This window comes from Vespa mandarinia, chromosome 23, assembly GCF_050613455.1.
Source record: "Vespa mandarinia isolate Hongniang chromosome 23, ASM5061345v1, whole genome shotgun sequence".
Classification (NCBI taxonomy): Eukaryota; Metazoa; Arthropoda; class Insecta; order Hymenoptera; family Vespidae; genus Vespa; species Vespa mandarinia.
The window spans coordinates 321,767-347,336 of record NC_140832.1 but is presented as its reverse complement, the minus strand read 5'-3'; the positions used below and the strand labels follow the sequence as shown (position 1 = coordinate 347,336).

The 25,570-nt window shown below is 34.3% G+C and overlaps 5 protein-coding genes across 9 annotated transcripts in view; 4 read left to right on the top strand and 1 right to left on the bottom strand.

Moving 5' to 3' along the window:
- Nucleotides 1-295: 295 nt before the first annotated feature.
- On the bottom strand, nucleotides 296-2,046 carry LOC118450063 (chromobox protein homolog 5). Of its 2 annotated transcripts, none has more exons than XM_085663706.1 (4): nucleotides 1,887-2,046; nucleotides 1,142-1,256; nucleotides 818-1,052; nucleotides 296-728 (listed from the first exon to the last, which is right to left on the bottom strand). In XM_085663706.1, exons 2-4 carry the CDS (start codon nucleotides 1,235-1,237, stop codon nucleotides 490-492), a joined length of 570 nt encoding a protein of 189 aa, XP_085519832.1. In that variant the 5' UTR covers nucleotides 1,238-1,256; nucleotides 1,887-2,046; the 3' UTR covers nucleotides 296-489. The 2 variants fall into 2 exon arrangements, with proteins under 2 accessions (XP_085519832.1, XP_035741356.1); XM_035885463.2 differs by having other exon boundaries at nucleotides 339-716; nucleotides 1,887-2,045.
- A 671-nt stretch (nucleotides 2,047-2,717) lies between these two features.
- LOC118450059 (uncharacterized) lies at nucleotides 2,718-5,657 on the top strand. The gene is made up of 3 exons (XM_035885456.2): nucleotides 2,718-2,889; nucleotides 3,230-3,506; nucleotides 3,595-5,657. Exons 2-3 carry the CDS (start codon nucleotides 3,240-3,242, stop codon nucleotides 5,506-5,508), a joined length of 2,181 nt encoding a protein of 726 aa, XP_035741349.1. The 5' UTR covers nucleotides 2,718-2,889; nucleotides 3,230-3,239; the 3' UTR covers nucleotides 5,509-5,657.
- Nucleotides 5,658-5,825: 168 nt separating this feature from the next.
- Nucleotides 5,826-10,615, top strand: Afti (aftiphilin). Of its 3 annotated transcripts, none has more exons than XM_035885453.2 (8): nucleotides 5,826-6,035; nucleotides 6,467-6,578; nucleotides 6,697-8,567; nucleotides 8,713-8,925; nucleotides 8,999-9,136; nucleotides 9,218-9,278; nucleotides 9,468-9,599; nucleotides 9,773-10,615. In XM_035885453.2, exons 2-8 carry the CDS (start codon nucleotides 6,476-6,478, stop codon nucleotides 10,303-10,305), a joined length of 3,051 nt encoding a protein of 1,016 aa, XP_035741346.2. In that variant the 5' UTR covers nucleotides 5,826-6,035; nucleotides 6,467-6,475; the 3' UTR covers nucleotides 10,306-10,615. The 3 variants fall into 3 exon arrangements, with proteins under 3 accessions (XP_035741346.2, XP_035741345.2, XP_035741347.2); XM_035885452.2 differs by having other exon boundaries at nucleotides 6,464-6,578; XM_035885454.2 differs by lacking the exon at nucleotides 9,468-9,599 and having other exon boundaries at nucleotides 5,829-6,035; nucleotides 6,464-6,578.
- Nucleotides 10,616-11,987: 1,372 nt separating this feature from the next.
- On the top strand, nucleotides 11,988-15,586 carry LOC118450055 (uncharacterized). 2 transcript variants are annotated; one of them, XM_035885446.2, is made up of 3 exons: nucleotides 11,988-12,126; nucleotides 12,521-15,041; nucleotides 15,117-15,586. In XM_035885446.2, the coding sequence occupies exons 1-3, from the start codon at nucleotides 12,077-12,079 to the stop codon at nucleotides 15,330-15,332; spliced, it is 2,787 nt and encodes a 928-aa protein (XP_035741339.1). In that variant the 5' UTR covers nucleotides 11,988-12,076; the 3' UTR covers nucleotides 15,333-15,586. The 2 variants fall into 2 exon arrangements, with proteins under 2 accessions (XP_035741339.1, XP_035741340.1); XM_035885447.2 differs by lacking the exon at nucleotides 11,988-12,126 and adding an exon at nucleotides 12,148-12,452 and having other exon boundaries at nucleotides 15,117-15,585.
- A 505-nt stretch (nucleotides 15,587-16,091) lies between these two features.
- Nucleotides 16,092-25,570, top strand: part of LOC118450052 (uncharacterized) — a 98,141-nt gene continuing 88,662 nt past the window's right edge. The window contains exon 1 of the mRNA XM_035885439.2: nucleotides 16,092-16,856. The gene's annotated coding sequence lies outside the window, so the exon portion shown is untranslated. The remainder of the gene's footprint in view (nucleotides 16,857-25,570) is intronic.

Sequence of the window (25,570 nt, the reverse complement as noted above, 5' to 3'; positions counted from 1 at the left end):
ACTTATAATTGTAATCGTTTGAACATAAAACATGTTTTATTTCTTTACATAATATTACAAGAAAATAAAAAATTTAGTAAAAAAAGAAATAACAGTGACAATTAAGCTTTCTTTTTTTGCTTTAACATAACAATGTTAATTTTATGTATAATGAAGTAAAATAGTACGCTTTATTAATGCACTGTAAATATTTTTCTTTTTTTGGTAAAATAAGTAAAATCATTCTTAATTTTAGACTGCCATATATACTATTACATTTTTGATTCAATAATATAACTGTAATATGTTGCAAAGTCATGATAGATGTGCAAGTATTTTTAATTTAATCACTTAACGTACTATTAGTAAAAAATTGTTTGACTTTGTTATTCTCACAGTGCAACATTAATATATTTCAAAGATAATTTACAAAAAACCACGCATTATAATTTGTCGTTATATGCGACAAATTCTAAAGCGTGCTGTGTACATGTACTGTAATACTAAATGCTACTCTTGGTCAGGTTTCGCTGAACTTTCTTCATCGTGAGCTGGACTGTGCCATGTTAGGCGTTCTTCATAAAATTTAATTACTATTTGTGGGCATTTTTCGTTGGCAACACGAGCAGGTACTAAATCGGCATCGTCTGTGCCTTTCCATTTCATTAAAAACATGAGTTCCCCGCTTGAATCTGTTGCTCCGATAATACGTTCAGGGTCTAAGTTTCTGTCAAATCCTACAATAAAAGCTTCAATATAATTTTAACCTCTTAAAATTTACTATTGATAAAGTTAGTTTTGTTTGATATATATGAAACTTTCAATTGTTGAAATTTACCTTCTGGTTTCTTTTCTTCAGTTGCTTTTTTCTTCGCTTGTGTTGGCGTAGGAGTGCTCGAACTCTTTCTCTTTTTTTGTTCCTTTTCTTCGTGTCTTTTACCAGAAGCTGCTGCTTCTTTCTTTTTTCGCTGTTCCTCAAATTGTGCTATTAAATCGGGACAATCGAGGTTTTCTTCAGGTTCCCATGTGTTTTCATCATTGGAATACCCCTTCCATTTAAGAAAATATTCTACCTATAAATTTACAATATAAAAGTTTTTAATCAATAGAATCATATATTGTTCTTACATAAAATACAGGCTATGAATGACATACTACGTACCTTTCCTTTTACAACTCTTCTATCAAGAACCTTTTCAACGCTGAATTCTTCTTCTGCTTCTCCTTCTGTAGCTGACGATTCCTTTGATTTGCTCATTGTATTTTATGTGAAATAACTAAAAGATGTAAAGTAATATAATATAAAAAATGATACTGAATTTAAATTATAATATATCATACAAATAAACTATATTTGATTTTACACTCTATTTATTTTTTCATATAAGGTTGTCACTTTTATAGTTGTATTAGAAACAAAACACTTTATAGATAAGTCTTAATTAAAATATGAATATAGTTAGGTTAGTTGTATCAGCCAAATATATGATCACTATTTTATTAAAAAAATATTTCTATATTTTAATATAATTATATAAAAAATAAAAAGTTATATTTGAAATTTTAGCAATTTTTAAAAATAAGAGGTAAAAAATGCTTATGAAATATAAATAATATATTTGTCTTTGTTATTTGTTATGATAAAAACACAAAAATCAAATTCTTATAAATTTGATAATAGTAAAATCTACTGTAAAACGATTCAAACGATTCTAAATTAGTGCATATTTTGAAGAAGCTAGCAAGAAGTTATAAGTTAGAAAAGCAAAGAAAATGGCGGTAAAGTACATCGAATGCTATATAAAAGTAATTCGTTTATACTGAACTTTAATATAACTACTTTGAAATTCTATATTGAAAATATAGTATATATCATAAATAGTGTATGGCATATGTTAATTACTTACTTCTTATTATATATTTACAAAAATCTCACTGTATATAAATTCGTAAACTGACGCGGTATATTTCGAGCTTCTGGCGTCCACTCTGTCCGGTTGCTGCTTCAATAATGCCGGACGGAGGGAATTTCAGCGATTGCGCAGTTCTCTTCCGTTACTGCAGCTTGTTTCGACGTCGATGTATAGAAAGAAGAGGGAAAATTTGCCGCTCATATAGTTGTCTAGTTTACTTATTAACCAAATTAATCGAAGTTAAAAAGATTAATCTAAATTTTCATTTATTATATAAATAATTTATTCAAAAAAAATTATTTTAGATTTTATAAATTAACATAGTATTATATTTATTTGTTATTATTTTAGATGGCGTTAGAAGACTACGTCACATAGTGTGAAAAAAAAACATCACCATTAGGAATTTTTTATTCGTTGAGAATCATGCTTATTAATTCACATTGATAAGAATTAAATAAAAATATATTTAGACAATAAAAAGAAACAATTTTTTATTGATTATATATAATCGTAATAAATTTTATTTATTCGTGAATATTTAATATTGCTATCTCAGACTACGTATAACTAAGCAGCCAATCAGAGAAAGTTTTATATGAAACGTAAAAATTAGTTTAAATTTCAAATCATTAAACTATCTTTTTTAAAACTTTATTATTATTAATTGTAATATTATTTGGAAATATATTTGTGTTTAGATTAATAAACATATGTTGTTGTACAGGTATAGGGTATTATTTAATTAAGAATTATTTATTTTTTAAAGATATAATTAAATGATTTGGTTAAATTTGTCGTAACATTGATTACCTCCATTTTTATAATTCGTGTTGCTTCAAAAATTAGTAGATATTTATTTGTTTCTTGTTACCAAGACAATTTATTTACGAATGTTGTCTTAACGATAGTAAGCTACTAAAAAGCTTTATAATTCAAGAACATTGAGTTTGCCATGAAAGAATATTTGAATATTTGTCTTCTTTTCAAGGAAAAGGTAATCTACTCCAATTCTTACTTGACAATTTCATTTGCCTTTTATTGTTCACTATAATTAGAAATAAATTAACAGAATTTTTCCAAAAAATATATTTCAGTGACTTTTATTAAAATTATTTATTATTATTGGAAATCCAATTAACTTTTAAATTAAACAATGTTTTTATCTTTTAATATCCTTTGTACATTGTTTTATTATTAATAATAATTTGTTGTAATTACAATTTTAATTACTATCTCAAAACTTTATAAAATCAATTTGTGAACAATTATAATTATAGGAGAAATATATTTTTATTAATAAATATTATATTATTATATTTTTATATATATTATAGTAACACAAAAATGCTAAAGTCAGAATCTATGAGTACTGTAAGTGATAGGGAAGATGATATTGATGATTTAGATGGTTCCATTGTTTGGTCCCAAGAGGATCCTCTTTCACCTAATGAAATATTAGAAATGGAACCGGGAAGTGCATTAATGAGAAATGATGTATTTTCTCTTTGTCGATTATGTGCAGGAGAAACTCCAAACCCTATATATATATATTCTGAATTGGGAGAGTCGATGAAATTAGCTCATAAAATGAACACTTGTTTGAGTATAAAGGTATTATTAAATAATATGATTTTAATAATTTCTTTACATTTTTCTTATATCTCATAGTAATCTGATAACTTATAATAATATATTACAGGTAAGGAAAACAGATCCTTTACCTAAACAACTTTGCATTGGATGTGTTGAGAAAATAAATTGGTGCGATGAATTTGATATTCAATGTATCAAAGCAGAAGAAACTTTATTAGAGATTCTTAAAGAGAAGCAATCCTTTAATATTACAGAATCAGCAACAGATAATGTTTTAAATAATACTAAATCTTGTCCTCTCTGTATAGAAGGACATATGAACACTTGTCAAGATGCAATACAGAATCCAAAAGAAGTCGAATTATATGATAGCGATATTGTCTTGGAAAGTAGTGATGAGGAGAAGATATTTCATAATTTCAAGGCTGATTATGAAGCAGGAAATCGATTAATTATGTTACAATGTTTAGGAAGTAAGCAGAAATATTTGAAGTGTGGCGCATGTATGAATCTGTACCATACAAAGGAAACTTTGGATGGCCATAAATGTAAGCCAAATATACAAAACACTTCCAAGCCATATAAATGCTTTTTATGTAATGCTACATTTACTTTCGAGGAACGTTTAAATTTTCACATGCAATTTCATAAAGGTGCAAAAGCACTGTACTGCGAAATTTGCAAAATTACTTTTGGCAAAGAATTAAAATTATATTATCATTATAAGCGATATCATTGCAAGGATATGACTGTTTCATGTTTGCAATGTGGAAAATTATTTAGTAACCAAGAGGAACTTAGGATGCATGTGTGCGTTGATGGTAAGAATAGACCACATGTGTGCGAAGTATGTAATAAGGGATTTTCAGATGGATATACTTTAAAACGACATGTAGTAACGCATCTACCAGAGAAACCATATAGATGTTCTCAGTGTTCTAAAAGTTTTACGCAAAAATCGAGATTAAATAAACATACAGCTGCACATGGTATAATTATTGAAAATAATCAAACTATATGGAAGTGTGTTCGCTGTGGAGCAACTTTCAATTGTTGCGATGATGCAGATAATCATTATAAAATACACGAGGATAAAGTAATATTAATAGAAGAATTATTAATATCAAAGATATATCATTGTGAATTTTGTAATATGCATTTCACTGATATTGAAAATTTAAAGAATCATCAGAATCAACATGTTGTAGAAAGGCCTTATAGCTGCAATATATGCAAGACAATTTACAAATCATTCGCAGAAGTTGTTTTACATTGGAAAGAGCATCCACGTATGTTCAAAGTACTAACTGTATTCTTATGTGATATATGTAATAAAGATATGAAAGAATTATCTCTTCTTTACAAACATAAACAAAAGAGACATCAACATGCACCGCGTATTTCTGAAACTGGTAATATGAAATATATATGTGAACTTTGTGGATCTATATTTGATCAAAAGGAAAATATACAAAACCATGGACGTGATCAATGCTCGAAATTCCCGTGTGATATATGTGGTAGTTTATTACCTACTGCAAATTCTCTTAATGCCCATAAAAGAAGGCACAGCGGTTTAAGACCGTACGTGTGTAACATTTGTGGTAAGAGTTATACTCAATCTAGTCACATGTGGACACATAAAAGATTTCACATGGGAGTAAAACCTTACGCATGTGAATATTGTGATCAGAGATTTACCATAAAGCCTGACCTAGCAGATCATACAAGGAAAAAACATACAAGAGAAAGACCTTTCAAATGCGACGTTTGCAATAAAGCTTTTCTAACTGGATCTGTATTTTATCAACATAGATTGATACACAGAGGTGATCGTCGATATAAATGTCATTATTGTGAAAAAGCGTTTACAAGAACTGAAGCTTTAAACAATCACATAAAAATTCACACTGGGGAAAAACCGCATGCTTGCGATGTATGCGGTCGATGTTTTCGACAAAAGGGCGACATGAGAAAACATCGACGTACTCAACATAATGCCAAACAAGAAGGACAATGAAATGTAAATGTTTTAAATTTATAACAAATTATTTCATCGATTATAGTTTGTGATATTTTCAATAAACAGTGAGATCTATATTTATAAAATAAACTATTTGATTTTTTCATATCGTTTAGATTAACATTTAATATTTTTATTCTTAATAACATTGACATATATTTCGAACTAATTTCTATGAAATAATAATAAATTTTAACTAAATTTATTATAAAAATAATATTGGTACGATATCTAATAAATTTTGTAAAACGCGCGTGTCACAAATGGCAGGTGCGCAGATAGCAATTGCGTCGCAATAGTGCGGAGAACAGGTGATATTCCTAATGTCTCATGACTTTATCACTGTCACGTATTTAATCGTCATACGGACGATCATCGATATTTAGTATTTGGCTGTGACAGTATCAATTGTGTAAAAAAATAGGCGATTTCCTTAAATTATTAAAAAATGAATAGTCTAATTATAAGATAAAATTGTAAAAAAGTGCTCCTAATTTTTTGGAGCGGATACGAGATTTACTTGTGTAAGTATGTACATCTGTCAAGGATTTTTCTTTATAGACAGTACACATATAAATAAAAGCCAATTAGTTGTTTTACTACTGATAATCGAGGTCTTTCTTGTATTACATTATAACAAAATATTTTCCAATAGAATACAAACGATGTGTAACCTATAAATACAGTGTTCAATGTATCTACCATGTTGAAATATTGTAAGGAAAACATTCAATATTTTTCAGAAATGTACTATATTATTTAAGTATGTCCATGTAGGAAATATGTACATTAAAAGAGTCATTTTTAAAATCTAAAATTAACATTGTAATATATTATATGGGAACACAATTTCAATCCAAAAGTAATAATTCTATAGTATAAGTCATATGTATAGGATATAAAAGATTAATGACACTTGAGCATTATTAATTTAATTATTTTTAATTTAAAGCAGGTTTGAAAGATGGCTTTCCCACCTTTAGTCAGTTCTACACCTCCACCTTTGGATAATTTTGGAGATTCGGATGAAGATGAATTTGGAGATTTTACAGCTGGTGGAATCGATGGTATGATTACATTATAATGTCAACTCGTTATGCAATTCATAGTTATTTTAATTGCTTATTTTCATTAAAAATTTGTATATAAAATTCCTATATTATGATAATTTTTATTGTTTTACAGGCTTATCCATTACATCAGATTCACCACATAAAATTATCACTCCTATTCAAACACCAATAATGTCTGAAAATGTTTCACCAAAAGTAAATGGAGTTAATTACTCTCCATCATCTAATATATGCTCTAAAAATGATAGCATCCTTAAATGTAATATTCCAGATGATGTTTTAATTGTTGAGAAAGCAGAAGATATTGTGAGCAACATAGAATTACATGATAATTCAGATAATAGTAGTATTAAAAAAAATAATTTTGATGATGATAGTATCATTCAACACGATAACTTAAATCTATGTAGTGAGAATGATTTAAAAGCTACAGAAAACAATAATGATACTTACGATCTTTGTACTCAGGTCATCTTAGATAAAGTAAATTTTATTAATAAGAGTATAGTCAGTAGCAATAATAGTAGCTTAGCAAATAGTGTGAAGACTGTGAGCGAGCATGAAGGTTCATTAAATAATTTGGAAGTCAATGATGATGTAGAACCTTTAAGCCTAGATTTAGATGACCCCACAAATACATCAGATGGATTACAACATCTGGACAATGATTTTTATAATTATGAACAATTTAAAGATTCTGCAGACTGGAGTAGTTTTGATAATAATAAAATATTGCATAAAGAATTGTCAGTTTCACAAGCAAATTGTCTTGATCTACAGTATGAAATTGTAAGCAATTCATATAACGATACAATTGTTAATACAGTCAATGATACTCACTTAGAATGCAAGTCGATGGATGAAAGAATTAAGAAGAATGAAAGTAATAAAAGCATTGACATTACCATTGAGAAGTGTGATTCTGTGCAAAATAGTAAAACATTATCCGATTCTCTTCCCTTTCAAGACAAGGATGTAAAAAATGTTGACATTCTTCCTCAATCAGACTGTGATTTAACTGTTGAGGAGGATCTTAAAGAAATTGAAGATACATTTGATAAAAGTGAAACATTAAGTAATGATATTGTATATACCTCTTTCAGTTCTGGTTTGGGTATAGATAAAACTGTAAGGGACAAATCAAATATAGGTTGTAAATTTGTAAATAACGATATTGGTACCTTGCCTAATATATCATGGAGAGAAAATACAAATCTTGAATCAAATGCATTTGATACACTGGATATAGTAGAGAATGTTACAAGTGGAATAGTTAATAATAAAAGTATGATTGCAATCAATGAAAATACGTTTGATGTGAATACAAATTTAAATAATGAAGAAACTTTCATAGAGTCTGCTTTAATAGATAATAATTCGTTCGATAAAGAAGATCCTAATTTTACAGATTTCAAATCTGCCCAAGATTTTGATAGAGTGTCAATATCTGAGTTCAGTTTAAATGTCATATCTGATAATTTATCTAACACAGTACAAATTGAGGATGACTTATCCAAGTTATCAAATGAAACGGATTTTAGACAAAATCTCTCATCTTTTGTAAACGTATCACTGCCAACCAATAAAACATTTTCTAATCATGTACAGGCAGAAAATAGTGATGTAAAAATTAATTCAGATTTGGAATGTGCCACGTATAATGATAGAACCTGTATAGAAAATTTCGAAAATGATGCTTTTTGCGATTATCAAGAAATGCAGCAAGAAAACGCAATGCCAATACACAAAAAGAGTGATACTTTTCCAATACTTTGTAACACAGAAAATGCAGACGATGATTTTGGTGATTTTACGAATTTTTCAAGCATGGCAGATGAATGGTCATCTAATGTAGTTGATCCCAAAGTACCTGAAACTGATGATGACTTTGGAGAATTTAATAATTTTGAATCATCAAACAGTACAGTAGAAACACAACAATTTAGTTTGAGAGAATCTATGTGTCGGATAGAAAATAAGAATGTGAGTTTAGAATATATCAACGAAACATTTATTAGCTTAGTCTACAATCATTCAGAGTATTAGCATTTTTACCGCATGGTTGTTTCTTTTTTGCATGTTATTAATCTATATTTTTATCATTTTGTAATCATGTGATTATTTCCAGGCTGCAAACAAGATAGAAGATATAGTAACAAATATGTTTTGCGTGATGCCTACGCTTCCTGAAACTGATTTAAAACCTTTAATTACGAAAACAGATAAAATCTGGCAGTGCTTGAAAAATGTAGAAGAAACTAATGCTTTAACTTATCAATGGTCTAATAGTACTAGTAACAATGTGCTTTTAAACGCACTTGGCATTGATTCGCGTAATATTGTAAGTATACTTTTTTTCTTTTCATATAAAGTATATAACTTTTAATAAATGATAAATCTTTTCTTATTTGCAGTTATTTGGACCAAGATGGAATACTAGCGTCCCAAGATTTGCAGCTAATCTTGGTTTTACACCTTTGGAACCTATAAAAGCTTCTGTTGATTCTCCACCATCTACCACAAATAAGGCACAAGGAGTGTCTACTTCGGATGTAAGTGTATAATAATTTACAGATAATTTAAATGAATAGAATTTATTTAAAGCACAATTAATGTTTGAATAATTATACCAGGAAGTACCTGCTGCCCAATTTGATTGGAATAGTTCAGGGCTTGTTAATCCTTTAGATGCTAGTAAGTATAAATTGTTTCAAAGAAAATTACTACAATGCATAGAGAAAAATAATCTATATGTAAAAATGCGGAGAATATGAAACGAAGATTGCTTTGGCTTTTTAAATAAAACTATTTTTCTAAGCTATGCACGCATATATAAATGTATATAATACATCCTCTTAAATATCACAAACAATAATAATACAGGTGGTGGGTTATCAGCTCTTCTACCATTGGATTTATTGTGTCCGTTTGACCCTCTACTAACACCCCACTGTTCCACATATTCCGAATCCTACCATCAAACAGCTGCTTACACACGGGACTCCATATATTATTGTAAGTGGTAGTGCTAGCATTCCTTTACCCTTGCACTCTATAACTTTTACAAATGTATTTTCTATATATGCTGTCCATAAAAAAGTTTGAATATACTTTATATAGATGATACTGTATTTATTTATCATTCATATTAATATTCATAAGAAATATTTACTTTTATTATTGAACAGATTCGTCAGATCCGACGGTTATCTCCGAGAACAGCAATTTACAATCCATGAAAATATCAAATAAAAGTACTTTGAATCCTTTCAATAGTGGATTGAATGATAGCTTAAAGTCTCAGAAACAAATGCAAACGGGCAAAATGATCGAACCTCTACCAGGGCCACACATGATCGATTGGAAATTAAAAGAGGAACATGAAATAGGGGGTAAAGGAAAAAGTTTTCCGCATAAAGTATTAAAGAATGCTCCATCAATAAATAATAAATCGTTCCTAGTAAGCAGTAATGCTACAAAAAGTCAAGACTTATATTATAAAAAGTCGTCATTGACAAGAAGAGAACATTTGCAAAATGCAGAACATGTCACTGTGGATAGGTATGGTAGACCTATGTCCGTACACACAGAGACAATGAAGGTTCTGAATCAATTACCAGATTTATCCTTTTTAAGTGCTAGAACTTTATTATTTAATCGTGAGCAAAAACAAATTGTTCAAGACTTAGGTGCCATGATAAATCGGAAAATGCCTGGCTGAGTAACGTCGGTCTGAATACGAGTTTGATAAGGTAACATGAACAGAATCGAAAAAAATTTGTAATAGATACTCTCAACAATCAGTATAATCAAAAAATCTTCTGCTACCTTTCAAACCTGTGTTCAGACCAACCTCTGATCCATCTTGGCTCTTCCATGTTGGTATCATTGAAGAAGTTATGTCCTAAATGATATAACTGATGCTTCGGTATTTTACTACTTATTGGCACACAACAATGCACTTGACATTCCAAGATATGATTGTTTGTGATTATTATGAATTGTTGTTATTATAGTTATTCTTAAAAGTATTTCAATTTGTTTTACAATTGTAATTTAATATCTTGTTTCTTTTACGGACAATTGTCAAATAGTTAAGGTAAATATGTGTTTACTTTCTTTTATGTAGGTCACATAGTCACTAAATTTCAGTACATGAAAATAGTACATGAGATATTTGTTAATATTGTTTCATTTGACCATTTTCTAGTCTACACAAATTGGAAGAAGTTCCACACATAGTATATGTGTATGTGTGTGTTAAATTTTGTTAAGATATACTCATTGCAAATCTTTACCTAAGATAATACCTAAGAGTTTGACCTCTTTAAAGTATTATCATATGATTCTGTATTTACGATATTGCATGTTGCTGCTTTGCAACATGTTTGTATATTAGAGTATTTAAAAAAGAATGAGCAAAAGACAGATAGATAATTTTCCATGCAAATACATTACTTTTACACTCGAATAACACTGTTATCCCTATTCCAATATAGAATAATTATTATATTCATAAATATTCATGTCAGTTAGGGCAAAAAATACTTAAGTCAGAAAACAGTGGCTATGGTTCAATTTAATCAAGAAAGAAAGAAAAATAATGCATTCTGAAACTATTAGCAAAGAAAAGTATTTAAAACGTGATGTATATACAGATACATATACACATAAGCACGTATTTTTATTTTTAATGCTAAGGGAGAGTGCATATTTTTCTTTGCTTCAATTATTTTAGACATGGTCTGCATACTAATTGTAAGTCAATTACTTTAGATCCAAACCAGTTTTAACTGTTAATATATGTAATAAATCTGTCAGGTGACAATTTAAAAAAATGCCCACATTTGTCCCTTGACATTTTTATTACATTTTCTCAATTTCTATAAAAAAGAAAAAAAAAAAGAAGAAACTAGGACGTGATACTTAAATATGTCATAAATAGCCTTTACATTGATTACCAAGATATTAAAATACTAAAAAATTGCTATTACTAAGTTCGTTATTTATTAATATTAATATTGTAATATATTATATATATATTTTATGTAAAATATTGTCGATAATAATAATACATAGGAAATCATTGAAAAGAAAATAGTATTATTCTTTTTCAGACATTATATATTGACATAATTATTTAACTCACTTTTAAGTATCATCCTTTTAAAATAAGACTTAAGATATAATTGAAATTGGTATTATATAATTTTATAATTTTTTTGTTTATTGTTATCTCATTTTGATATGTCATATTTATTATGATATGTTATGTTTTATTGTTATTTCATTTTGAAATAGATATACGCAGTAGATGGCAGTAGTGTATCTAAAAATGTAATGGCGGCATTGGATCGCGTTCACCTATTCGACGCATGCGTAATTAACTGGCGTATGGTACGAGTGACGCCATTTTATACAAAGGATTTACGTTTCAAATTGAGAAGAGTTCGTAAAATCGTCTCTCAGTGATATACTTTTGCCGAGTTAAAATGATCTTCAACCAATCACATAGCAGAACTTTCGGGAAGCGTTGCAAAAAGTAAGGTTACTGTATATAAGCATTGACATTTTCCATTCCACGATATATACATATACATTATAATATGTACAACATATTGCGTGTTACATTTCGTATACAAAAGTAGCATGAGAAAAGATTGAAAACAGTGAAAGTCATGAATTAATTTGTATAACTTGAATTTATAATCGTCTTATGAGAAACTAAAATAGAGATTTTTTTCTCAAATTTTTATTTTATACCATTTTTTTTTTTAAAGTTTATGATTTTATCATCGATCGAATTGTACGACCTAATAAAATATTACAATATATACAAACAAACTACATATTATTTTGGTACTTTGTGTAAGTTAATTAAAAATATGATATAATATTATTAATATTATTGTTACAATACAATTTTTGCTTTGCAGTTTTACGAATAAGAAAGATAGAAAGTATTTGTTTTCTCAAGAGTTATCAGTGATGATGAAGGCAAGCGGAAGAAACTTAAGGTCTAGTAAGACAACAACTAATAAAACATCTACTAATAAAATTAATAGATCTACAATGAAATCTGGTACTGCAATGGAAAATAAAAAGACAACTATAAAAACCTTACGATCAACATCTAAAAAATCTGATTTAATGAAAATAGAGATGACAAGAGGAAAAGAAGAAAAGGAGATTGTATCAAGATCTAAAAGAAAAAATACTACTGGAAATAGAAGTACAAAACGCATAATTTTAAGTAGTAAAAGGAAAGCAAATATTCCAGAGGGAGTGAAGTTAAAGAATAAGTCATCAAGTTTTCGACAAATGTCTTTAAAAGAATCCTTTTCGAATCAGGAAGCTTTGTCCAAACGACTTCGTCCAAGAAAAGAGAGTAGGAATTATTGTGAGGATTCTGTATTACAGAAAACAAATATATCTCAGGAGCAAAAAAATATAGAATTAGAAAATGAACCAGGAGTGAGTGACAAGTTAAAATTGCCTGTATATAAGTCTGTGAAACTTAATGAAGAATCTTCAAGGAATGTGAATGATATATATGATTTTAAATTCGATGAGAATGATTCGAAAGAGAAATTAGGAGGGAAAAGAAAAAGACGTATTGTTAATCGGGTGGGACAAAAGAGAATAAAAAAAACTAAACGTACTAGACAGAAAAAAGTACCACAGGTGATTATAGAAAGATTATCAAGTGATGTAATATCGTTATGTACTATGAAAAAAATTGAAGATAATAATGAACAAAACCATGTGTTATTACCATCAATCAATATCGTGGAGAAATTTGAAGATGCTATTGAAAATCAAAATGAATTATCTCCACCTGTTGATGATAACAAATTTGAAGCTGAATCTAATAATGTGCCAAATTTAGAAGCAAATCATTTGCCGTCAACACAAGCTGTTTCTGAAGATACAAAAAAGCACCCAAATACTATCGTATCAAAATCTAAAATAGTTTCTATTGAAAATCTTAACAATAATGAAGTTTTGTTAATCGATACACCATTAAAATCAAAGCCAGACAATTTTGCTCCATTTAGGAAAACTAATGTATTTTGTAATAGAGTTAAATCTCATCAAGAAAATACGATAAATGATTCATTAATTAGTAAATCTTTGTCACCGATTAAAAAAGCATTTGTAAATTTTGACGTAGGTAGTCCTTGGAGATTATCACCGATAAATACTTTTTCTCAAGTGAAGAATCTATTCCAAAGTACGCCACAACCTAGGACGTTAGAAATATTACAAAGTAAAATTAAACCAAATACAAAAGATCAAGCTATAAAATGTTTGGAGACCGTTAAAAAGAATGATGTATCAGAAATAATTAATGAGGATATAAACAGGCAGAAAATTTGTGATAAATTTAATTACATAAACAGAAAAGTTGGACAAGCCATTAGGAAATTTGGAACAGAGATTACAAATTTAGATAATTCTATATCAATAAATAATAATACTGTAATTACTGAACAATATGAAGAAATGGCAAGCAATAAGGAATTAAGAGTTTCAAATAAGGATTTGCAGAATACAATCGGTACTACATCCATGGATTCTTCTGCATTCAATGACACAAACGAAGATAAAGAAAATGCTGCTCCTAAATCTCCTTCAAAGTCTAAGAAATTTTTAAGAAAGAGATTGAGAAAAGTCACTAATACGAGTTCTTCTCCTTTGCACAAAAAAAGACATATAAAGGATAAGGAAAATTTAAATATGCAATCACAACCTATTAGTATGCAAACATTTAGTCACAATGGTACTTTGCCACGTGCCCAAGAAGAAAAGCAAGAACAAAGTAAGGAAATTTTTGAACCTCAACCTGGACCATCGGGTTTACAAAAATTGAAGTCTCCTAATCAGAAACCATTACAACAAACAAATTTGAATGCTTTTTTAAATATAACAGAAATGCCTCAGAGTACTAGAATAAATACGGCTCATGGTATTTTCTGTGATGCACAATCAACGCCTATTAATGGTAAACATGTCAAGCCTATAAAAACGATAGCCGATACAAAACGTATGGAATTGGATAATGCTTTTGGATTTAATGAAGATACTGGCGACATAATTTTAGATATATCGCCAATTTATTCTGAATTAACGAGTAACAATGTACAAGATAGAAATATTTTGAAAACGAATGTTGAAGAAACGAAAAGAATATCATCGCTTCCTATGAGATATTTTCCGAAGGAAATGAAAAAAGATACAGTGTCAAAAAAAGTAAACGCTGGTGAAAACAATGAAAAAGGTAAAGAGAAGGAAAATGTAGTAGTAGAAGAACCTTTACCTGAGATGAAAAACAGGCTCATAGATACAGCTGCTTTTTCGGATACTTTCGATGTTTTGGGAGAAATAAAAGAGGTAAAGAATGATTCAGCAGATATACCATTGTTTACCGATCTTGAGCCTACTCATTTTACGGAGGTTTGTATCATTATAATATTATCATATCTTATCCTATGCTCGAGAGATTAATCTATTTACTCGAATATTATTTAGCCTCCTACGCGTTCGTACAAGAGGAAACGTAATGTCACGTATAATTTCTCTGAAAGTGGTAGCGAGGAAGACGAAGAAAATAATCACGTATCAGAGAGAAAAAGGAAAAAGCATGGAAAATTGAAGAAATACGAAATACGAAGAATGGAAGAATGGGTGAAAAGTATCAATGAAACTTTTCAAGATATCGATCATCACGAATTGGTGGTGGAATAAAAGTATAAGAAAAAGGGATCAATTATTATAATATCTTTATTTTCGTATAATGTATAATTTCTTTATTTTCGTTTTATCGTAGGGCCCTATTTTATTTGCGTTTTTATCATTCAATTTTAATAACGTACCGCGTAAGGTTTTTATAATTATTTTAGTTGTAAATGTATATGTATACATAATTTATCATACTTTATATTTTCCTAGGTCCCTCGCTGTTTATACATTACCATACATATTATTGTAAGATTACATAGCAACTTGAAAATGATATTAATATATTTATATCTGTTGAAAGTAAATGAAATATCTTTCATTTCATTATATAGATCGTATGGATCGTAAAACCTTTAGAAAAGGATTAGAAAAAAAGATTAGAAGAAAAGATTAACAAAAATTTTTTAATTTTAATCAAAACATATGTATCTAATTTTTTTCGAGGGCGACAATGCATTTGCAGATGCATCGTCGTTCTCGCGTTTCTTTATCGAATGAGTTAAGTCGGTAATATTAATGATCGTATTTCATTAACCATCAGGGAAAGGATCTGCGTGGATAAAGGAGAAAAGAAGAAGACTCACGATCGATAACAGGAAGCAGAACAGTAAGAATAAAGGATCAGCAGTTTCAAGCAATTGTCGCGAGGGGTCATTCGTGTTTCAGTGCAGAAACGAGAGGGTGGGGAGGTCGCGAACGATGCGCGCGCATCGGGCGAAGGGGGACATGCGCAGGAATACGGGCGAGTAGCACGTCTGGACGGTTAGTGCATGGCGGCCCGAGGCCCGTATCGATATCGTCGTATCGCCCACCACTCGAGCTGACGTCCCGGCCGGGCACGAGTGCGTGCGTGCGTGCGCGCGGTGCGCCGGATTTCTCTCTCTCTCTCTCTCTCTCTCTCTCTCTCTCTCTCTCTCTCTCTCTTTCTCTCTCTGTCTGTCTCTCTTTCTCTCTGTCTCTCTGTCTCTCTGTCTCCGTCCATCCGTCTCTCTCTTTCCATCCGACCTATCTATCTATTTTTCTCTCTCCCCTTTCCTCCTTCCCTTTCCCCAGACTATTTCCCTCTCTGTCTTCTTGATCTCGCACATCTCTTCCTCCTTACGCGTTCCTTGCGCGATTCCTTTCCTTTTATCATCCTCATCGTCCTCCTCCTCCTCCTCCTTCTCTTCCTGCTGCTGCTCCTAATAACCAGCCTCCACCCTTTTTATTTTCCATCTCCCTTCCAGCCGTCTCTCTTTTTTTCCCTCCCCCCTCCCCCCGCGACCAACCTCTTCAGGAGATCGCGCGCGCGCGCGAGCGACCGTTCGACGCGATCGTGGCGCGTTTTGCGCCAAAGTGCGCGACCGGCTTAACGCACACGTTCGTTCCTTCTCGCGTCACGCGAGTATCTCGTGTCCCGATCGAGTAAGTGCCTCTGTCATTCCTCTAAGACCTTCTTTATCCTTCTGGAATTCCAGGACAGCGAGCTGCCCTGTCTAGGATAAAAGAGAGAAAGAAGAAGAGGTGAAGAGGAAGTATCACGTCCTTCCGGTGAGTCCTTCCTTAAATTGTTTTATCTTCATGTCCTGTACCTCGTCTACCTTACCTACGGCATCTCCATCAAAGCCATTTCTTTTCGTACGAAAGTCTACGAACAGGAATTGTCTTCGCGAGTTAATACTCGAGTCGTCGATGAGTCGTCCGGTCTGATGTCATCGTCGTTCAATGTCAAAGGAAGTCATACCTATTGCGTGTCTTTCGAAACGTCACACACTTTCCACACGCATTCTAGTCAAACGTCACTCTTTGCGCACGTTACTTTTCCGTCATGAGCCGAGTCAAGTACACTTACTTACAGTTCCTTCCATATATATATATACATATATATAATATATATATATTATATTCCTCTGCTTACAAGAACTCGCTCGAATACGCGATAAGCTACGATCTCCTGACAAAACCTCTCATAGGAAATAGGTAAAAGAAAGAAAGAACAGAAAAAAAAAACTGGTCTCGCGAGATATCAAGGCAAGGATCTTTTTTTTTTGGTACGAGAGGAACGAATCAACCATTTCCTTCGATGTAACTGATTTTTTATTCCAATTTTTCTTTCCTTTCCCCTCCCCTCTCCCCCATTTCTTTTTCTTCCTTTCTTTCGTCGTCTCTTCTCCCTTATCGAACCGTCATCTTGCTGTAGTCGACAGAAAGAGAGCAAAGAGAGAGAAAGAGAGAGAGACGAGATGTACCGCGAACGAGACGGCTTTCCTTCTCGTTTTCATTTCCGATCGGTGCCAGGAGAAGAAGGATGGTGATGGTACTGCCGCGAAGTTGGACGTGTACGAAAGAACGAACCCGGTGCTCGGTCGGCTCTGACACGCTGCCTAACGATCCGGAAAACGTTCGAGGGGACGAGAATCGATTCGTTCTTCGTGAATGTGAATACGCCGATCTCTTTCTCTTTTTCGCTCTCGTGCCTAACGAAAAAGAAAGGAGAGCACGGAAAACAGTATAATACTCTCGAACGGCAGCATCCCACTCACTGTCGGTCACGCGTTATTCCACAACGGCGTTCCCAAACGACGCCACAGGTGTGGTCGTTGACTCCAATACTGAACGCTCTCGTACGATCAGTATCGATCGATTTCGAACCGATAAAGTATGAATATTTTCATACCGGAGAAAAAAAGCCGGCTTCGCGATGATAGATTTATCCGATTTCCGTCAAACGTCTTTGATTTTCTCCGCGAAATCGAACGACATAACATAGATCTCGAGAAGACGTTTCGAGTTGATGCTATTTCCTTTATCACTTTTTTCTACGGCCGAGTCTTCGGAATACTGATTAAACGAACTTTAACAGGAAGTACGAAAAATGTAGAACGACGTAGAACGATTCACGATTACTAGGTTATCATTTCACATATTCGTCCTATTTAGTCTGGTAATTACGTAGTAGGTCCTCTATACTAATTATAGATTAAACGTTTATAGGCAGATTAGATTAGATAGGAGTTAAACAACAAAAGAAAGAGGAAAAAAAAACATAAGAATGGTCTCGGTCTATTTTTCGTTTAGATGGCCTATATATCTCGGTGCTGATAAGAACGTTAGTATCTTTAGCATCCTTAGCGTCGTTGAAGAGTTTCAGTTTATGGGAACGAAAAGAATTTTATCGTTTTTACGAAAGATCCTGGGATGATTAATCTACAGGGACGGATATTTAAAAGTTCGTTTGTGGAAAAGCCATCTCTGGACATTTAATTCGACGATACTCGTTGTTGTTCATTAGATTTCATGAAACGGTCGTACGGGTTACGCTCAATTTACTCGTTTCCGGAACGAATCGTGTCTATTCTGTATTCCTGTACATTTGCACGATGACATGTATCGCTTGATGTAAACTCGTAATCGTTTCGTAAATGATTCTATTATTTTTGTATCGTCTGCTCGTTCATTCGTTCTTTGAACCAACAATTTCTACAATAGTTTTCACGTATAGACATTATTTTGCCTCCTAGTTCAAGAGATTTCTAGATGTCTAAGGATTCGAGGAGGATCAACGACACTCGAGCTATAGGGAAGGCTAATTCGAGAACGGACTTTCATTTACGCTTTAAATCGAGCGAAACGTGACGTTCAACTCAACGATAAAGGGAAAGAGAGAGAGAAAGAGAGAGAGAGAGAGAGAGAGAGAGAGAGAGAGAGAGAGAGAGAGAGAGAGAGAAAGAGAGATACTCGTTTACAAGATTCTAAATACACCTATTCGGACAATGGAGCTACTTTCGAAATACGAAAATAGTCGCGCTTATCTGGTCGTTAATGTATTAGCTCGATCTTTGAGATAAATAACGATATGGTCAGTCGACGCGTATCAAATTAGATAGAATCGAACGAGTTTTTTTTTTCCTTTTTACATTCTACGCTTCAATTACGCATTTCTATTGAGCTCTCGATTGGAGGGATAACATGGAAGACAATTAAAATTGAGATGAGAAAACGATCTATCTAATCGCTCGTTATCGGTTAAAACTTATATTGTTCCTTATCATCGAGCCACGCGAAGATCCGCTATATTTACCAAGCTCTCTTTACGAGCAAACTATTTTTTAACTACGTAGATAATCTACCTCTCGTAGTTACGGTAGTACCGGAAACGGAAACGAGGAGGCAGGTATAGTATGCGCGTCGCATCGTAACCTCGCCTCGGATGTTACCTTCGTACATAAGCCAGAAGAACCATTTCGCTCGGTCTATTAACAATAATACGCCGAGAAAATCCTTTATCGCTTCGCATCGAAATGGAAAAGAAATGTTAGGGAAGATTCGTATTTCGAGATTAAATGCGATAGAGTTTAGGCTAGAAATTCGTTTTATCGTTGGGGCGAAACCGGTGGCTCGTTTTTTATCGAATAAAACGAACGGCCATGGCAAGATACCGGACTCTTTCCAGCTTTTCCTTTTTTATTTCTCTCTCTCTCTCTCTCTCTCTCTCTAACTTTCTCATCGAACGTAGAACGTCGTATCGATCACGCAACGGGGATTCAAATTCCACGGATCCGCTCGTATAGATCGGTCTAGATCGCGCGATAAAGCTCTTTCTCTCTCTCTCTCTCTCTCTCTCTCTCTCTCTCTCTCTCTCTCTCTCTTTCTCTCTCTCTCTCTCTCTCGTGGTTTCCAATCATCGTTGGTTCGCTCGTTTGGATATAACCGAGATATTCCATTATAGCTTAAACGATATAATTACGTTCCTATCTGGAGTCTCCTTCGAACAGAAACTAGATGGAAACGAGATGGAAACGAGATGGAAAGTTCATTTAGATCGCGATAATTCTCGTTGGAGTTTCCACGGATCATTAATGTATTAAAGTAGAAAGACAATGACCGAGCTCTGGTGAGGAGAGCAAGAAAATCGTTGAAGTTAACGCGGCGATACGCATGCACGCGTTTGCTTCTCCGCGAAACGAAACAGAGGCACGTTTATGCAGAAGGGAGAGTAGCACTCTCTTGAGTCAGGAGAGCGGTCAATCGAGTAGCAGCGAGATGGAAGTCGACGTTACGAAAGTTTCCTCGAAGAACTCGGAAAGTTCTCACCTAACGTGTCAAACCAATCTCCTCCGTTGCCCTTTAGTAATGCAGCTTTCTTCATTTATTAATGTCTCGCGCGTTTCAATGGTTGACGCGCTGAGCTTCTTTCAGCCGACGAGCATGAAATTACTATCGCGCCTACTTTCCTTTATTAAACAAGCAGCGCGACTACACCTTTAACCATTTTCCATCGTTAAAACATTTATTTATCGTTTCTCGCGAGAAATTAATTATATCTTTATATCTTGGAATATCGTCTTTCGGGATCATCGACTCTGCCTCGTCGACTGTGCACCTTTATTGACCTCGGTCATGACCTCAATAGCTATATGGGCGCGGGAAGATATCAAAGAACATCGTTGGACGGACCCTTAGCCTCGCCCTATCCTTCTTCGTCTCGATCGTCTTCTCGTTGCTTCTTCCCTTACTAGAATGTTGATATTCTTATTCGAGTCGATAAAAGGTCGTTTTTCGAAGACATAACTGCTTCGGCTATTAATAGAGTCTCTCCCTTTCTCTATCTTTTTTGGTTCTGGCAGAAGCCCTTCGTCGATGCATACACGCCACTCTCGAGAGACGGAATGTTCCGAACGAGGAGACGAAGGAGAAGAGACGACGGCGGGTGTACATATCGTGCGGCCTTTTTGCCGCACACCGGAGAAGCACACTTGTGCGGTTCGTTCGCATACGTGTTCTCCCTCTCTCTCTCTCTCTCTCTCTCTCTCTCTCTCTCTCTCTCTCTCTTTCTCTCTCTCTCTCTCTCTCTCTCTCTCTCTCTCTCTCTCTCTCTCTCTCTCTCTCTTTCTCTCTCTCGGAACCTCATCGTGCGCGCATCCCCTTTTACGCTGGGCCCTCGGCTCAGCGCCCAGACAGAAAAAAGTGTCCAATAAAAATAAGTCCTTAAAGTGGTTCCCGCTAGTGCGCGCGCGCGCGCACCAACTCTTTCTCTTTTTCCTTCTATTTTTCTCTTGATCTTTCTTGTTTTGCGTTTTCTTTAATCTCCGTTCACCATCGGGTGTCGAGAAAATTTATTTTTTCTTCTCTTCTTTTTTCTTTTTTTTTCTTTTTTCTTTTTCGATCTTTTGCGGAAGCACCTAAGCGATAAAGTATTGGCTTTACGATATCTTTGTTACTTCGAGCCGATGAAAAGCCCAGTTTCTTTCTCTAGTATGGCGAGTATATTTTTTTGTTTTCATTTTTCTTTTTCCCTTTTCTTTTTTTTTTTCTTCTTTTTTTTTTTTTATCAAGAAAGAGTTTTATTTTTGTCCCAGTTGCGTCGTACTTTATCGCGTCCTTCGAGATTATATAAAATATAATCTTAGCTTTTCGATTGAGTTTCAGCTTTGAATCTTTTGTCGTCTACGTGAATCATCCTCCATCGTGATACATTATCGAGACTCTCAACAATGTTCCATGGATGAGAAGGAGTTCAATAAAAATAAGTACCGAGTAGTCGATAAACTTTTTTTTAATCTTCTTTTCTTTCTTCCCTCTTTCTGACTCATCGAAGTATATCGGACCAGTCTATATCCGACAGTTATGAAAGAGTTGGAGAATCGTTCCTGCCACTATTGCTATCTTAAACATTTTTGATCTTTAATTCGTGAACTTTGTTTCTTTCGAGAATCGAAAGCGAACACCGAGACGTTCTCTCGGCGTTTATGGTAGCGGAACGTTTCGAATGTTATCGCAGAAGCTTTAGCGCATCGCTTGTGTGCCGTCGCTTATCTCGAATCGTCGTCATTTGCAAACGTCGCTGCATCGTAGACGCGAAAGTATATCCGCGATGCGTAAGTACGCCTTCGTAGTCGCGATCCTCGAGCATCGCGATAACCTTACCGATTCGACGACGATACTTAGAGAGTTTTAGTCACGAGTTTGTTTTTTTTTCTAGGAAACATTTTTTTTTCTCTCTATTTTTTTTTTTTTTTTTTTTTTTTTTTTTTAAATAAATTTTTCCTTGCCAACGAATAGGACCTTCGAATCATTAAAAGCGTTTCTCACTAAATTGCGAATCAATTTTATCTATTCAATTAATTTCATTCACGAGCATTTAAGTAACGTAAATGTTTCTTTGTTTTTTCTCTCTCTCTTCTTCTCTCTCTCTTCTTCTCTCTCTCTTTTTCCGTTTTTACCGTTTCGTCAAAGTTAATGGAATTCAATGGAGCATTAAACGCATTACGAAGCTCGACAAAGCCTCGCAGTTCTCCTAAGAGGCTGTTTGTACCCTCGCTTGCGTTCGACACCTCCCTCTTAACCCTTTCTCCTTTTTCGGTCGTTTTTAATCGACGATAGTTAATTCTCAAGTCTCGGGAAGGGTGTTTCCTCGGTACTCGTCGAGCTTCTGGCGGACCTTGCGTTTATCGCGAATGTTTGCAGGGTTTATCTTGGCGCACTTTGGAATAGTGGAGTGGCCGAGCTGAGTTAGTCGTGACCGTGTGCGACCCTCGGATTAGAACGACGACGAGAGGTATGTACGTTTCACACGAAGGACCAAAGTACCTTTTTCATTGACTTATCGCGTCTTAAAAAAAAAAAAAAGAACGATTAAAAATTTTACAAATTTTAATCGATGTTCTTTTAAATCAATTTTCTTAACGTTCTATCGAAATCCCTGTAATTTATACGCGAATACGCTTAATAAAAAGTATACACCTGTGCGATAGGACGCGTGCCTTCGCTAGTTTTCAAATGGAATAGGACGGTACCTTTCTCGTGCCTTCGAGTAGCACCACCGCGTTCGAGAAGTTACACGCGATTTCGTCATTCGTTACACGATGCTACGGGCACGCACGCACTCACGCACGCACGCGCTCTTAGACCGTACCGATAGCGAAGAGAAAGTAGCGGAGGTCTTTCCTCCACCTGCAAAGAGAGCGAGAGAGAGAGAGAGAGAGAAAGAGAGAGAGAGGGAGGGAGTTCCTTCGATTTTCCTGGCCTCGCGTGCGACCTTTCCATATTTTCCCTTTAATCGCGTCCTCGTCCTTCCTCGGCTAGGATCGTCCTCGCTCGTATTTTTTACTTTACCAGAGTTACTCGTCTCTATTTTATTTTCCACATATTCTAGCTTATCTATTATTGGATTTTTATCCAATTAACACGGTGGCTGATACAAAGTACTGATACTTGTATTAAATATAGAAACAAGAGTCGATGTTATAAAGAGGGTTCACACGACATTCACTTTTCTACGAGCTGGACTGCGATCGACTAACTTTTTCCTCGGACAACTAAATAAAAGTAGAAGAAAGAGTCCAGGGAGGAAAAGAAAATAGCAATCATCTCGCCAACTGTGCGCCACCGCGTTATCTTTTCGTTTAATCGGTTAGAAAGATTTTCTTCGGTGCAAACGTCTCGGAATTTACCGTAGAGAGTTTTCACAGCTGCCCCGTTGAGCAGAAGGCGAACAGCACGCCGTGCCGCTATATTTACTACTCCCTTTCGGCTTTCCGGTTTCCCTGTTACCATTAACGGCAGCCAATCGCGGAAGTTAGTTAATGTATATACGCGGCCTATTATTAGAGCCCTTTCGGCTTGCGGCTGTATGCTCCTCCTTCTCCTTACTCTAAAGGGTGAAGAGAAGTTACTCGCTCTTACACCGATCGAGAGATCCTTTTTCGACTTTCGAAAAGTCGATCAACGTTCGCGCGAGTAGTCACGAGTCCAAGTCGTGCTTGCATTCGAGTTCTCGAGAATGCTTACGCTTATAGGTGTGTGTGTGTATATATATATATATATATATATATATATATATATATTTATATGTGCTTTGCGGTGTGTTTGTGTGTGTGTGTGTGTGTGTGTGCATGCCTCCGCGCGAGAAACGAGAAAACGATCGATAAAACCCAACGGAACGCCCCCATTGTTGGTGGAGAAAGGAAGAGAAAGAGAGAGAGAAAGATGGAAACTATTCTCTCTTTTTCTCTCTCGCTCTCTTTTCCCTCGAACGAGAAGAATGCTGTGATGAGAGAAAGAGAGAGAGAGAGAAAGAGAGAGAAAGAGAGAAAGAGAGATTTCGCTTAACCTTTTCGAAAGCACGATACGAATAGAAGAAGTCGAGCAGAACGTAGGATAAGCGAATGAGAAGAGACGACAGGTTCATCGAGCGAAATGAGCATCCAATGTCGATTGAAAGTAATCGGCAAGGACTGTTCTTACTACGTCGAAGTCTTAAGACGAGAAGAATTTTTTTAACTCTGGGAAATCTATCTACGATAGCAAAAAGTTAGACAGAAAATATGATGTTCGAGTATCTCGAAATGATTCTGACGCGACTACGAAATAATATTCTCTCGTAACGCATCAACATCTGACTGTAACTCCAGCGAGTGGTAATATTTAAAGCTTAACGATAAAACGTATCGTCGTTTTACGTTCGAGTTGATGCGTTTTAAAGCGCATTCCATGAAGAAACGACCATCGGTCTTTCTCCTTTTAGTTTTCTATTCTGTGCGGTCCATTTTCAGTGTTCCTTTCCTCGCCTGCTCTCTCTCTCTCTCTCTCTCTCTCTCTCTCTCTCTCTCTCTCTCTCTCTCTCTCTCTCTCTCTCTCTCTCTCTCTCTCTTTCTCTTTCTCTTTCTCTCCCTTTCTCTCTCTCCTAGAGAGATCGTATCGTATTTTCTTTAACGTTCGTTGTCGCGGAACGTTAAGGAGTAAAAGAGATACACGTTTGGTCGTTAACATGGCTCCTCTTCCGCTATGAGAGTAACGATTGCCCTACCGACGTCTTTGTTTCGGTGTTTACCACTTGCACGTTTTACGCGCGTTCAACGGTGCGGAAATGAGGGAGAGAGAGAGAGAGAGAGAAAAACGGAGATACGTTTTCTTCCGATTTCGCATAGTAACCGAGTTCGGATAAAAAAACTGACGCGTCGTTTCAACCGAATTCGCTTCCTCCGGCCAAACTTTTTTAAAGTTACAAAGAACGCGAGCTCATTGCCTTTGTTACGTTTCAGAAAAATTCGTATTTCTTCCTGCTAAGACCTTTTTTTATCGTTTCCACCCTAAAGGTACACCACTACCGTATGTGCCCACGTTTTATCTCGTCGATATCGATGGACGATTTACCGTCGCGTAGGTACATCCGTCCTCTTTCGAGTTTTACGATCGTGATTAGAACTTAGCCGAAGCGTGTACAATTTCCTTTTTATCTTTCGAGCGTAAGTGATTCGACCCTC